Source organism: Myxocyprinus asiaticus, chromosome 37, assembly GCF_019703515.2.
Source record: "Myxocyprinus asiaticus isolate MX2 ecotype Aquarium Trade chromosome 37, UBuf_Myxa_2, whole genome shotgun sequence".
Lineage (NCBI taxonomy): Eukaryota > Metazoa > Chordata > Actinopteri > Cypriniformes > Catostomidae > Myxocyprinus > Myxocyprinus asiaticus.
Window position 1 is genome coordinate 22857057 of NC_059380.1, and position 15167 is coordinate 22872223.

A 15167-nucleotide genomic window follows, 5' to 3' on the forward strand; every position below is an offset into this window, starting at 1 on the left:
TTACTGCGCCAATGCCAACTGCAAAAAAGCCCGGTTACAATATGCCCGACAACACCTTGACACGCCTCACAGCTTCTGGAACACTGTAATTTGGAGTGATGAGACCAAAATAGAGCTTTATGGTCACAACCATAAGCGCTATGTTTGGAGAGGGGCCAACATGGCCGTGTAGGGTGTCTGTGGGACTCTAAACAAACACAATAAACATGCTACATTGATGCCCCTATGCTGTATGTTAGTATTTAATTAAGGGTGAAAAATATCTGCCACCATTTGCACTTAGTGCAAATTTTTAGGTGACAAAAGTAATAATACATAATATTATATATTCACCATATATATATATATATATATACACTATATTGCCAAAAGTATTTGCTCATCTGCCTTTAGACGCATATGAACTTAAGTGACATCCCATTCTTAATCCATAGGGTTTAATATGACGTCGGCCCACCCTTTGCAGCTATAACAGCTTCAACTCTTCTGGGAAGGCTTTCCACAAGGTTTAGGAGTGTGTTTATGGGAATTTTTGACCATTCTTCCAGAAGCGCATTTGTGAGGTCAGACACTGATGTTGGACGAGAAGGCCTGGCTCGCAGTCTTTGCTCTAATTCATCCCAAAGGTGCTCTGTCGGGTTGAGGTCAGGACTCTGTGCAGGCCAGTCAAGTTCTTCCACACCAGACTCACTCATCCATGTCTTTATGGACCTTGCTTTGTGCACTGATGCGCAGTCATGTTGGAACAGGAAGGGGCCATCCCCAAACTGTTCCCACAAAGTTGGGAGCATGGAATTGTCCAAAATCTCTTGGTATGCTGAAGCATTCAGAGTTCCTTTCACTGGAACTAAGGGGCCAAGCCCAGCTCCTGAAAAACAACCCCACACCATAATCCCCCCTCCACCAAACTTCACAGTTGGCACAATGCAGTCAGACAAGTACCGTTCTCCTGTTAACCGCCAAACCCAGACTCGTCCATCAGATTGCCAGATGGAGAAGCGTGATTCGTCACTCCAGAGAACGCGTCTCCACTGCTCTAGAGTCCAGTGGCGGCGTGCTTTACACCACTGCATCCGACGCTTTGCATTGCACTTGGTGATGTATGGCTTGGATGCAGCTGCTCGGCCATGGAAACCCATTCCATGAAGCTCTCTACGCACTGTTCTTGAGCTAATCTGAAGGCCACATGAACTTTGGAGGTCTGTAGCGACTGACTCTGCAGAAAGTTGGCGACCTCTGTGCACTATGCGCCTCAGCATCCGCTGACCCCGCTCTGTCATTTTACGTGGCCTACCACTTCGTGGCTGAGTTTCTGTCATTCCCAATCGCTTCCACTTTGTTATAATACCACTGACAGTTGACTGTGGAATATTTAGTAGTGAGGAAATTTCACGACTGGACTTGTTGCACAGGTGGCATCCTATCACAGTACCACGCTGGAATTCACTGAGCTCCTGAGAGCGGCCCATTCTTTCACAAATGTTTGTAGAAGCAGTCTGCATGCCTAGGTGCTTCATTTTATACACCTGTGGCCATGGAAGTGATTGGAACACCTGAATTCAATTATTTGGATGGGTGAGCGAATACTTTTGGCAATATAGTGTATATATATATATATATATATATATATATATATATATATATATACATTTTTATTTTTAGGTCCTCGTGGTGGCATGGTTACTCACCTCAATCCAGGTGGCGGAGGACAAGTCTCAGTCGCCTCCGCTTCTGAGACCGCCAATCCGCGCATCTTATCTCGTGGCTCATTGTGCATGACACCGCAGAGACTCACAGCATGTGAAGGCTCATGCTACTCTCCGCGATCCACGCACAACTTACTACACGCCCCATTGAGAGCAAGAACCACTGATCACGACCACGAGGAGGTTACCCCATGTAACTCTACCCTCACTAGCATCCAGGCCAATTTGTTTGCTTAGGAGACCTGGCTGGAGTCACTCAGTCCACCCTGGATTCGAACTCGCGACTCCAGGGGTGGTAGTCAGCGTCAATACATGCTGAGCTACCCAGACCCCCAACCATACATTATTTTACATCACCAGGTGCTTTTCACACCTTCCACATTAAACAATTCAAATCATCATCTCTAGGCACAATGCAGACATAAAAAAGAACTAGCATGTAGGCCTATTGTAGGTTGTACTTGCAGGCGTCACAGAGGCAACAGTTCTCATATTCTTTTTTCTTTTGGTGTTTTCATTTCTTATTAGAATCAGAATCAGAATCAGCTTTATTGCCAAGTATGCCTACACATACAAGGAATTTGTCTTGGTGACAGGAGCTTCCAGTGTACAACAATACAAAAACAGCAGCAAGACATAGATAATAATAAAAATATATATATATATATATATATATAGTTATACACATACGTACATACACACACAGACACTCACATATATACATACACACATACACATACGTAGTGCAATCTAATACAAATCTGTTATCTGTTATGTACAGTGCAAATACAAATCTGTTATATACAGTGCAAATGTTTTTATTTTATTTTTTCAAGAGAAATGAAATGGCAGAAGAGGTTGGATATGTTGGATAAATATTAAAAAATACTAAGCTGTGTATTGCACATAGTTATTGCTCAATGGGGCTATATAACTGTTCATGAGATGGATAGCCTGAGGGAAGAAACTGTTCCTGTGCCTGACGGTTCTGGTGCTCAGAGCTCTGAAGCATCCACCAGAAGGCAACAGTTCAAAAGGGTAGTGGGCAGGGTGAGTGGGGTCCAGAGTGATTTTTCCAGACTTTTTCCTCAATCTGGAAGTGTATATTTCTTGAAGGGGTGGCAGGGGGCAAACAATAATCCTCTCAGCAGTCCGAATTGTCCTTTGTAGACTTCTGATGTCTGGTTTCGTAGCTGAACCAAACCAGACAGTTATTGAAGTGCAGAGGACAGACTCAATGACCGCTGAGTAGAACTGTATCAGCAGCGCCTGTGGCAGGTTGAACTTCCTCAGCTGGCGAAGGAAGTACAGCCTCTGCTGGGCCTTTTTCACAATGGAGTCAATGTGTGTCTCCCACTTCAGGTGCTGTGAGATGGTAGTGCCCAGGAACCTGAATGACTCCATTGCTGCCACAGAGCTGTTTAGAATGGTGAGGTGGGTCAGTGTTGGGGTGTTCCTCCTAAATCCACAATCATCTCCACCGTTTTGAGTGTGTTCGGCTCAAGGTTGTTTTGACTGCACCAGACAGCCAGCTGTTCAACCTCTCTTCTGTATGCAGACTCATCGTCATCTCGGATGAGGCCGATGACAGTGGTGTCATCTGCAAATTTCAGGAGCTTGACAGAGGGGTCCTTGGTGATGCAGTCATTGGTGTAGAGGGAGAAGAGTAGTGGGGAGAGCACACATCCCTGGGGGGCACCAGTTCTGATTGTACAGGTGCTGGAAGTGAGTTTCCCCTGTCTCACAAGCTGCTGCCTGTCCGTCAGAAAGCTGGTAATCCACTGACAGATAGATATGGGAACAGAGAGTTGGTGTAATTTATTCTGGAGTATAGCTGGGATGATGGTGTTGAAAGCCGAACTGAAGTCCACAAAAAGGATCCTTGCATATGTCCCTGGTCTGTCCAGATGTTGCAGGATATGATGCAATCCCATGTTGACTGCATCATCCAGAAACCTGTTTGCTCGATAAGCAAATTGAAGGGGATCTAGAAAGGGTACAGTGATGTTCTTCAGGTGGGCCAACACCAGTCTCTCAAATGATTTCATGACCACAGACATCAGGGCGACAGGTCTGTAGTCATTAAGTCCTTTGATTTTTGGTTTCTTTGAGACAGGAACAATGATTGAGCGTTTGAAGCAGCATGGGACTTCACAGTGCTCCAGTGATCTATTGAAGATCTGTGTGAAGATGGGGGCCAGCTGGTTTGCACAGGATCGAAGACACACTGTTGAGACTCCATCTGGGCCTGAAGCCTTCCTTGTCTTTTGTTTCCGAAAGACGCGGCTCACATCATCTTCACAGATCTTAAGTGCAGGTTGAGTAGCAGGAGGGGGGAGGAGGGGGGTTGCAGGAGGTGTTGGTGTTTGTGTGAAGTGAAGGTCAGAGTGGGTGTGGGGTGTGAGATTGGGCCTTTCAAATCTGCAGTAGAACACATTCAGGTCGTCAGCCAGTTGTTGGTTTCCTACAGGGTTGGGGGTAGGAGTCCTGTAATTTGTGAGTTGTTTCATGCCACTCCACACTGATGCAGGGTCATTAGCTGAAAACTTGTTTTTCAGCATCTCAGAATATCTTCTTTTAGCCACTCTGATTTCCTTGTTCAGTGTGTTCCTGGCCTGATTGTACAAGACTTTGTCCCCACCCCTGTAAGCATCCTCTTTGGCCTGACGAAGCTGCCTGAGCTCTGCTGTAAACCATGGTTTGTTGTTGTTGAACTTTAAATAAGTCCTAGTAGGAATGCACATATCCTCACAGAAACTGATATATGATGTAACACTATCTGTGAGCTCGTCCAGGTCTGTGGCTGCAGCCTCAAAAACACACCAATCCGTGTATTCAAAACAGGCTTGTAGTTCCCGCTCTGCTTCATTGGTCCATCTCTTTACAGTCCTTACTACTGGCTTGGTTGATTTTAATTTCTGCCTGTAGGTTGGAAGAAGATGAACCAGACAGTGATCAGAGAGTCCCAAATCTGCTCTAGGGACAGAGCAATATGCATCCTTTATTGTTGTGTAGCAAAGATCCAGTATGTTCCTGTCTCTGGTGGGGCATGTAATGTGCTGTTTGTATTTGGGCAGTTCACGTGTAAGATTTGCTTTGTTAAAATCCCCAAGAATAATAATAACTGAGTCCGGGTATTGTTGTTCAGTGTCTGTGATTTGATCAGCCAGTTGTTGCAGCGGCGCATTCAAACTTGCGTTTGGCGCGATATACACACTCACCAGAATAAACGAGGAAAACACCCACGACGAGTAGAAAGGCTAACAGTTAATAAAGAGTGCTTCCAAATTAGGACAGCACATCCTCTTTAACGTTGTTACATCTGTACACCAACTTTCATTGATGTAAAAGCATGTTCCACCACCTCTCGATTTCCCCGTTAACTCCGCAATGTGATCTGCTCTGAACAGCTGAAAGCCCGGCAGATGTAACGCGCTGTCCGGAATGGCTTCACTCAGCCAGGTTTCTGTGAAGCACAAGGCAACAGAGGTTGAAAAGTCCTTGTTTGTGCAGGTGAGGAGATGTAGTTCGTCCGTTTTGTTAGGAAGAGAGTGGAGATTTGCAAGATGAATGCTTCAAAAAGCCCCGCCGACGGAGTTTGACCAGCGCACCGGCTTGTCTTCCTCGCCTGTGTCTCCTGAACAACAAAGCCGTGCCTCCAACTAAAATATCTAGCAAAACGTCTGAATATTCAAAAACCGGGAAAAGACTGTCTGGTATAAGCTGTTGAATGTTCAGCAGTTCATAAAACTGACTGGAAAAAGATTACTAAACACAGGACAAACAAACAAAAACAACAAAACAATAGGAGCACTCCACACCGAGGCTGCCATCCGTGGCGCCATCATGATTTAAAAAAAAAAAAAAAAAAAAAAAAAGTAATCTTTTATACTTACTTATGCACAATCCACATCTTAAACTTGTTTATTTCAATGTTTATGAACCTGGTTTGAGCTGTTTAAAGAGGGGGCGTGTGAAGCACCTGGTGATGTAATACAATCTGGGCGTCACTTCATCACGTCGCTCAGCTGGATCTTTATAGCCGCCTCAGCACACACTCACTCTCCCACTGCAGCCAGATATAAGCCGTATAGAGCGAAGCTGGACGTTACGCCTTTTTGTTGACCGTCAGACGTCCATGTTTCTCAGTGTTTGTGTTCACTCCATCTGTGCAACTTGAAATTACACTGGGCGATGCGGAGAGTGACTGAGCGCGTGTTCAACAGCTTTGATTCTCCAACCACACTATGTTTATAATACAGTGAGGATTTTATTTTTATTTTCACGTAATAACTTAAGCGTATCGGGCGGCGTTCTCATTTCAGCAACTCTTACTGTGGACAGCTCATCGGACACTGAGTAATTATCCGAGACTGCGCAAATTGATAGAAAAAATAAAATAAAAATACCTGACTTTGTACGAGACGGAGCTCAACTTTTGTAGCGATGGAGTGCTCGGCGCTGAGCAGAGAGGGCGCAGGATTGGCCAAACCACCAAAACATCTGTGGAGACAACCCCGAACTCACATCCGAATCAAACAGCGGTACCACTCCGACACTGAACGGTACCTGTGCTGTAACAAAGCCATGGAAAAGCATCGTCCAGGTCTTAAAAAATCAAGAAAGTCCTGGCCGGCCTCTTTTCATAAACGGTAAATCTTACTAATATAAGTGTGAATTCTCCGTAAATGTAATTTAGTAGACTAGTTATCACGTGGGAAAATTGTTTACTCAGTAACTAAAAAGTTTAAGTTATAAGTCAAATTGCACAAATCTTTTTTTATTTATTTATTTATTTATTTATTTATTTTTATTTTACAAGAAGGTTTTCCATGTTGACCTCAAAGTTATATGAACAATTTTGTAATCTAAACAAAATTTTAAATATCATATTTTTAAATAGCTGTTGGGTAAACAAGTGAACACAATAAAATCATGCTGGCATACGTTAATGTTAGATTCAACTAAATGATCACAAGATCAGTTTGTTCCTATAAATGTTCAGATTGTGACAAGTTGTCAAATAGATATAGGCTACGTAGATGCATGCTGTCACTTGTATTATTAGTTGTTATTTTATACAATTCATAGATTACAATATCTATTGTCCAAAATTATGGTTTAACCATATTTGTATTTTAACATTTTTGCTGAAAAGCATTAAAAGCATAATTCATTTTAGATGAAATAGCATGTCAATCAACAGCTGGCATGTTAGTGCGGCTATCCTTATGAGGTCTCTCCATAGACATAATGATTTTTATACTGTAGGAACTATAGATTCTATCCCCTGACCCTACCCCTAAACCTAACCCTCACAAAAAACTTTCTGCATTTTAACATTTGAGTATGGTTAAGCGATTTGAATTATGGGGACACTAGAAATGTCCTCATAAACCACATTTATAGCATAATACCCTTGTAATTACCAGTTTTTAACCTAAAAAAAATGTCCTCGTAAACCACTCAAACCCGCTCACACACACACACACACAAAAACTAGGGGTGTAACGGTTCAAATAACGGTTTTAGGGTCACAGTTTCGGTACGGTTTGGTATTTGCAATGTTCAGAAAAAAAAAAAAAATATATATATATATATATTTCTGCCAAATCCAAAGTAAGAATATTCTATTTGGTAACAAACACTTCATCAAGTTTGCCCTTTATAAAAATCATTGTTTAAATATGGTATTTGTAGTAAAAACATAGTAACCACAAAATCAACATGGTTACTGTCATGCTTACAATATATAGTATAATCATGGTTACTATATGGAAACTACAGTATTACTGTTGTAAAACCATGGTTAATTGTATCAAAACCATGATTTCTGCAAAGAAAACCATGGTGACAGCAGTCATGGTTACTACAATATTACTATAATTAAACCATGGTTAATTTTCGTTAGGGTCTTTATCTAAAAAAAACCTTTTCTCTAATTACTATACATGGTCGGACTGGGAAGAAAATTCGGCCTGGGATTTTACATAGAAACTGGCCCAAAAAAAGGTATCCTTTTCTGCATATCGCTGCCCCCTTTGTGGCGCGTTCTACATAACGCGGTGGCCCATGCGGCCTCATTTCGTAGCCGGCACACTGGGAAAAGTCACGGTTTTCCCAATGGCCAGTCCGCCACTGTTACTAAATCAACATTTTAACTTAATACCTGCACTATTAGAGAGAGCGGGGCACAAACTAACACTTTTTGGTTTTCATAAGTTTGTGTAAATGTACTTGGGGTTCAATGTATTTTTCTTTTTCACATTAATTTCACACGTGTCTATTACACATATGCGGTCTTGTTTCATGAATACAGCGTATACTTTTTTAGCAATCTACCTCGGAAAAAAAGAATGTGATAGGTGGGCAGGGTTGGGAGGGTTATTTTTTAAATGTATTCCACTACAGATTACAGAATACATGCTGTAAAATGTCATTTGTAATGTATTCCATTAGATTACTCAAGGTAAGTAACGTATTCTAAATACTTTGGATTACTTCTTCAGCACTGGTAGATTTTTTCACTTGTTTTGAATATAAAAACTCTGCCAGTACAGTAAGACAAAATACACATGTTAAAAATACATTCTCTGAAAAAAACAAGATAAATTGATCTTGTTTTAAGGATTTTTAGATATTCTTACAGGAAAACAATACAAAAATGATCGTACCTGGTAACATGTGCATGTTAAATGGCTAGAAATAGCATTTTAGCTTAGTGTAAAGCTGACAATTTACACAAGGTTTATTTCTGTTTCTTCTACTCCAAACTTACTTCAAACGTACTCCTCTGTCTGCTCGTATGAATGTAACACATCATAAGAAAGTGTTTCACCGCTGTTCAAATGCACTTTGGAGCACATCATTTATATGTATAAATGTTTTCCATCTGAAAGGACTAAATATTAAATGAAACAAATGAAAATAAAATGCAAAGTAATCTCTTCAGTAATCAAAATACTTTCTAAATACCAATTATTTAAACTGTAACTGTAGTGGAATACAGTTACTTATATTTTGTAGTTTAAATACATAATCCCGTTACATGTATTTCGTTACTCCCTAACCCTGTAGGTGGGGCACGTTGTAACAGGTGAGGGGCACATTGTAACAAGACCATATAACAGCTTAAAATCCCCCTCTAACAACTGTATATGATCTAATTAAAAAGCCTAGAAGATAAACAAAATTTTAATGTCAATAAAAGCCATTTATTAACTTTGTCATGTATAATATAGCAATAATTTTGACACTTGACAATAAATACACAACAAAGTCACAGCACTGACCGCAGTAATGCATGGATTGATGACAAAACACACACACACACACACTCCAGCACACACATGCGCATTAAGGGGAATTATGTAGGCCTAAATTACATATCTGACTGCATGGAATTGCATATTGTTTTTTGTAATTGGGGCACATTGTAACAAAGTGTTACAACTTGCCCTCTTGGCACAACTGGGATTTACACCTGGCTGGTCAGTTGTACTGGCTATCTGAGAATTAAAAGACTATGTAAGATGCTAGCTAAAAGATTGGAGATTAAAATGATACCAAGTTCACCTCATTTTAAATAAACAGTAAAAACAGAGATGAAAATGTACTTTCATGTGAATTTTAACTTTTGGTTCTTTAAAATGAACTTTTGGCGATATCTTCCAAAGTTTCTTGAATTTTCGGATTTTTTTTTTATCTACACAGTGTTGATTTGGCAACAAGTAAACAAATGAAGTTTCGTCTTACCAGCGTGTGTGGAAACGTTTGAAACACGTTACAATAGCCCCGTGTTAGTTTGTGCCCCGCGCTCCCCCCCATGCTACATGCATCGACGTAAAATGCATTTCAAACTCTACTGCACATCACTAAGGAACTTTGCTATTAAAATGGAAACAAGGGATGTTGTGACGTGGCTCAAGTGTTTTAATCATATGTGGAAATCACACATCATCGTCAGTGGAGTAGGGAAACATATTGTTGCCAATGAACACCCCAATCGCTTTAGTTATTGTTTTATGCATGTCCGAATTAGCACTGAGTGCCTGCTTAAAAACGGAAGGGAGTGTGTGCAGTTTCGGCTTATCTGAGGCTCCGTGTGCACTGCATGCTATCTTTCCCTGTGATTTCAGCGTAAATGATCATATGTCGATATATTACCAGTATACAGCACTCATGTTGAGTGATGTCCGCAAACAGTGCCTGTTTTGTAAATGTGTTTTGACCATCGTTGTTGTAATTGACTGCAAAACGAAAATGTTTCCAGACAGGAGACCTGAATAACGCTGGGGGCTTCTCTATCAGCGGCTCATTTTCTCCACTTGCCATTTTCAACTACACACAATGCTCGCAGAACAGTGATGTCATCAAGTTGACCCACGTGAAACACAGGCAGAGCGTTTCCATCTACAGATCCATTCAGGTGCATTAGCGGAGGTTGTAACTGTGTGTGTCTAATTGACGCTTTATTTTCTTCGCAAAACCTTGCGCTTCAGATGTGTCAATAAACTTGAGGTGAACCACGGTGCCAATGCTTGCTGAACCGTATGGTTTGATTTTTTACCGAGAACCGTTACACCCCTAGTACAAACTATGTATTCTGTCCCCGAAACCTAACCATCACAAAAAACTTTTGGCATTTTTACATAAAAAAAAAAACAAAAACATTGTTTAGTATGTTTTTAAAGCTGTTTGAATTACAGGGACACTTGGGGTGTCCTCATAAACCACATTTATATCATAATACCCTCATAATTACTAGTGTGTAACCTAAAATAAAATTCCTTGTAAACCACAAAAAACAATTCACACACACACACACACACACACACACACACACACACACACACACACTGTACATTTAAATTAAAACCCTTTTGATTGAGCCAACATTTTCACCAGTCACCCACACAGTGCTTTATTATGTGCAAGTTATACACAATGTGGCCATGAGATGTTGTATTAAAAATAGCTGATGGTAAGGCAGCGTATGGCCCGTGAGCACCGCTAGTTTGGCATTAAGTTTTGAATAGAGCTGGATCACACAGAATCAGAAGTAGGTGTACTGAAGTTACTCACCACTCTTTGAATTTTATTTGTTGCTTAAGCTCTCTTACTTTTCCAGAGTCCTATGATATTAATATCCCCCACATTACACTTTCCTGACTGTACAGCAGCACAGTGCTGTTCAGTGTAATATACATCCGTGTGTGTCATGCAAAGATTCTGATATGCAATCAGTAACAACCTCTTGTGCACATGGGCAGATTTTGAAAGAGGTCTCTCAGAAATGGAAATGTTTAAATTGAAGATTCATAATGATGACCCTGTTTTGTTCAGTCCTACATTCAGATTTCATGGCACTCTTTTGTCTTCCTCCTTACTATTCCTTGGACACTACAAAGCAATACCCAGGAGAGGTCATTTAAATAATCCTTTGACCACCTATACCCTAGTGCTCTACACACAATCTTTAAAATGTCCAAAGAATGTGCTAATTGGCATCTCTGGCCTCTAGGGTTTTTAAGTTTATTTAGTTTTCTGAGACATGATGTTTTTTGTTAGAGTGGTTTGAGTGAGAATAGATTGTGAATTTGTTTTTCTCCATCTATATCTCAAACATTAATAATCAACATTTAAACATGTTTACGTTGTTTGCATCTTTAGGAATACTGTAAGTTGTGGTCAGAATCCCCATATGTTGAATGAAGTGACCACATTTTTAGCAGCCCATGTGACCCATGGATTTCCTCCACCTCTTGCATCTGTTTTACCGCTGATCACCGTTCTCTGCCCTCTGTAGTGCAGATTTGTTGGATTATCTGGGGATGGGCATTGCTGTTCTCTAGACATCTGGCCAAACAGCAATCATTTACACATTTAAATCAATTTAAACTGGTGACAGCTGGCAAATGGTGAGAATGTGTTCAAAGATTTATTTTTGTTGCTTTTGATGTGCAGGTAGTCTTGTTCCAAAACCTAGTGTGCTCCCTACAAATGTGCATCATAGAGGCACTCTATAAACAGAAATAGGAAAATGACCCTGTTGATTATAAATATACTGGTAACACTTTACAATAAGGTTCTATTTGTTAACATTAGTTAATGCTTTAGTTATCATGAACAAACAATTAACAATATATTTTTACAAAATGTATTAATCTTTGTAAATTTTTTGTAAATAAAAATACAATTGTTCATTGTTAATTCATAGTGCATTAACTAATGTGAACAAATTTTAAAATGCTATTAGTATATGCTGAAATTAACATTAAGATGAATAAATTCTGTGAAAGTATTGTTCATTGTTAGTTCATTTTAACTAATGTTGTTTACTAATGTTAACAAATAGAATCTTATTGTAAAGTGTTATCAGTATACTTGTATTTCATTAAATAGTTAAATTTAAAACTGAATATTTTACCAACTATGTTGTGTGTACTATGTATTTTTATGTTTATTAGAGAATCACACATTAGCATAGCAACATGCCAACCAGGATTTGAGATCGCTCAATATAACCGGGTTGGTTAGAGCTGGAAATGTGCCTGTTTTTGTGAAGTTGTTTGTGCCTTGGGCGACTGCAGCGAGGTTTGCAAACTTTATTTGGTCATGACAGACATTTGGCATAGAGCAATCAAAAACAGACATCTGGTCTCGATCCCAGCATGAAGTGTTCTGGGCCTTCTTCGGAGCCGGTGTAGACTTGTCCGTGTGTGTGCAACCCCGCTTTGTAGGTGTCAAACCATCAAGAGTGCTTGACCTGCCCAGAAGGAACTTTTCCGCTGGGACGTGGTCCAGGAAGTACCAACTTCCTTTTGGGTGCAGGCCACTGGGTCTTTTTCTCAACCGGTGGCTCTGTTTTCACTCTATGGGAAGAAACAGGATTAGTCTACTACGCCTCAGCAAGATGTGTCTGTAAGCCAGCAACTGCTTCTTTATTTACTGGAACCTCTCAGTTAAAGCATCAATAGTGTCAACTAAGAGGCCCTGCTGACAAACCGGGTCATCAAGCAGGACAGCTTTGTCCCAGTCACTCAGATCTGACAAATTCAGCCCGATGTGGCATTCAGCGGACACCAGGCTAATCATATACCTGCCAATGGCTTGGACAGTAGTCTTGGTAGCCCAGAGTTCCAGATCTGTGGCGAGACACAGTTCTTGGATAGCTTCAGGGTGTGGACATTTCTCATACAAGTATTTCAGCAAATCAGCCTAGCAGGCCTGCAACATCGCCATGGTGTGCAGAGCTGCACAAGCCTGGCCCCTGAAGTGTAGGCTTTATTCAGCAGTGTGGATGTGAACTTACACGGCTTGGATGGATTCACCTGCTTGGTTTTCCATGCCAGTGTGGAAGAGGAGGGACATAAGTGTGCAACTACTGCCTCTTCAACTGGAGGAAGGTGTGAATATCACCTGATCTTGATACGGTCCAGAGGTGTAAAGGGAGGGACACAGGGAGAAGAGTAGAACTTGTTCCCACTGACTGGGTGAAAAATGAACAGCAAAGCATTGATTTAGGGTTCCAGAGTTACATAAGATGTCTGCGCAGCCCTGAAAAAGGAAAATTCTGATGTGTGAAGCTGGGCTCTCACTCATATGCTCACTATAACGTCAGCATAGGCGGAGCACCAAGCATAACCGGCAGATCAAATTGCCGTGATGGCAAAGGATTTCAAGGTCACCACCCGGTGCAGGGTACTCCCCTAGCGTCAGCTTCTGACACAGCTTCGAAGTTACCTACTTGAAAGGGAACCATGGTTACTGCAGTCATGGTTACTTCAGTATTAGTATAGTAAAGCCATGTTTATGAATACTACAGTATTACTATAGTCAAACCATGGTGAACTGTATCATAACGATGGTTTCTTACAAAAAAAAGGTGTGAGTAGAGTAAAAGTACTTGTCCTAAAAACTACTCAAGTAAGAGTAAAAGAGTACCTCATTTGAAAAAATATGATCAAATTAGTGAGTATTGAGTATTGGGTTGCAAATGCGATGCCCCCTTATAATAAACACTGTATGTTGCAATTTCAAAATGTAGCATACATACCGTTATTCACATTCCTTTTTATGGTTGTTTGCCAGAAAGAATGAAAAATATAGGTATTTTATAGATATTTTTGACTATCAACTTTTAAAATACACAACTTATCTATGATAAACACTACATTAATGTGATTTAAAAAAAAAAAAAAAAAAGAGAAAAAAAGAAATAGGGAGACATTGTTTAATGTAAACAATTTCATTAAAATGCAGTTTATGTGTAGGGTCTAAATGTCCTTTAATGCCGACAGACAAAGTTATTGTTGCGCATAAAACATTTTGTTCAAAACAATGCAAACAAATAATGCAAAAACAACTAAAAAAGCAGAAAAAGACTGTCACTTGGCAGCTGGCATGTCACATTCCACACAATAGAGGGGGTATAGAGCAGGGGTGGGCAAAGTTTTTTGGTACAGGGGCCACATCTGGCTTTAAGTAGTACATAGGGGGCACATTGTATTGCTAATGAGATACATTGTTCTGCATTGATTTAGTTCTTGTATCTTTTAAAGGGATAATTTCCCTTTCATCATTTACTCAACCCCATGCCATCCCAGATGTGAATGTCTGACTTTCTTCTGCAGAACACAAACAAAGATTTTAGAAGAATATCTCAGCTCTGTAGGTCCTTACAATGCAAGTAAATAGTGATCAGACCTTTGTAGCTCCAAAAATCACATAAAGGAAACATAAAAGTAACCCATATGACTCCAGTGTTTAAATCCGTGTCTTCAGAAGCGATATAATAGGTGTGGGTGAGAAACAGATCAAAATGTAGGTCCTTTTTTTTAATCTAAATTGCCACTTTCACTTTTACATCTGAAAGTCACATGTGGTGCCTGTTTAGTTTAACTTTCACATCTGAAAGTGAATGTTAAAGTGGAGATTTAGAGTAAAAAAGGACTTAAATATGGATTTAAACACTGGAGTCTTATGGATTACTTCTGTGTTTCTTTTATGTGATTTTTGGAGCTACATAGGTCTGATCATCATTCATTCATTGCATTGTGTGGACCTAAAGAGCTGAGATATTCTTCTAAAAATCTTTGTATGTGTTCTGCTGAAAGAAAGTCATACACATCTGTGATGGCATGAGGTTGAGTAAATGATCAGATAATTTTCATTTTTTGGTGAACTATCCCTTTAAAACGAAAAATTGTTGTGTTCTCATTCTAATCAGGGGTGTCAAAAGTGATTTTTGATTGCTGGTGCTGAAGAGGTGCTAAATCATTGACAGGGGGAGCAGAGCTTTGGTCACTAAATATGTGCAAAACCCGGCATGGCCAAGTGATTTTATTAATATCAGTATTAATATCAATAAAAGCAAAAATGGCACTAAAGCATTTAATTCTGGTGACTTTTGGAGCAGCATTTTTACCTTTTCACAAGTATATATCTTGTGTAGCAATT

At 40.1% G+C, this 15167-nt stretch overlaps 1 protein-coding gene across 3 annotated transcripts in view; it reads left to right on the forward strand.

Annotated features, from left to right (window-relative positions):
- LOC127427639 (cAMP-specific 3',5'-cyclic phosphodiesterase 4C-like) overlaps positions 1-15167 on the forward strand; it is a 130303-nt gene that overhangs the window by 19487 nt on the left and 95649 nt on the right. The window contains exon 1 of one of the 3 annotated variants that reach the window (XM_051675324.1): positions 5798-6358. The exons of the other annotated variants lie outside the window; for them this stretch is intronic. Coding sequence (XP_051531284.1) covers positions 6153-6358 — 206 coding nt within the window. The 5' untranslated portion in view covers positions 5798-6152. Of the gene's footprint in view, positions 1-5797; positions 6359-15167 lie in introns of those variants that run through there. 3 annotated transcript variants of the gene reach the window in all.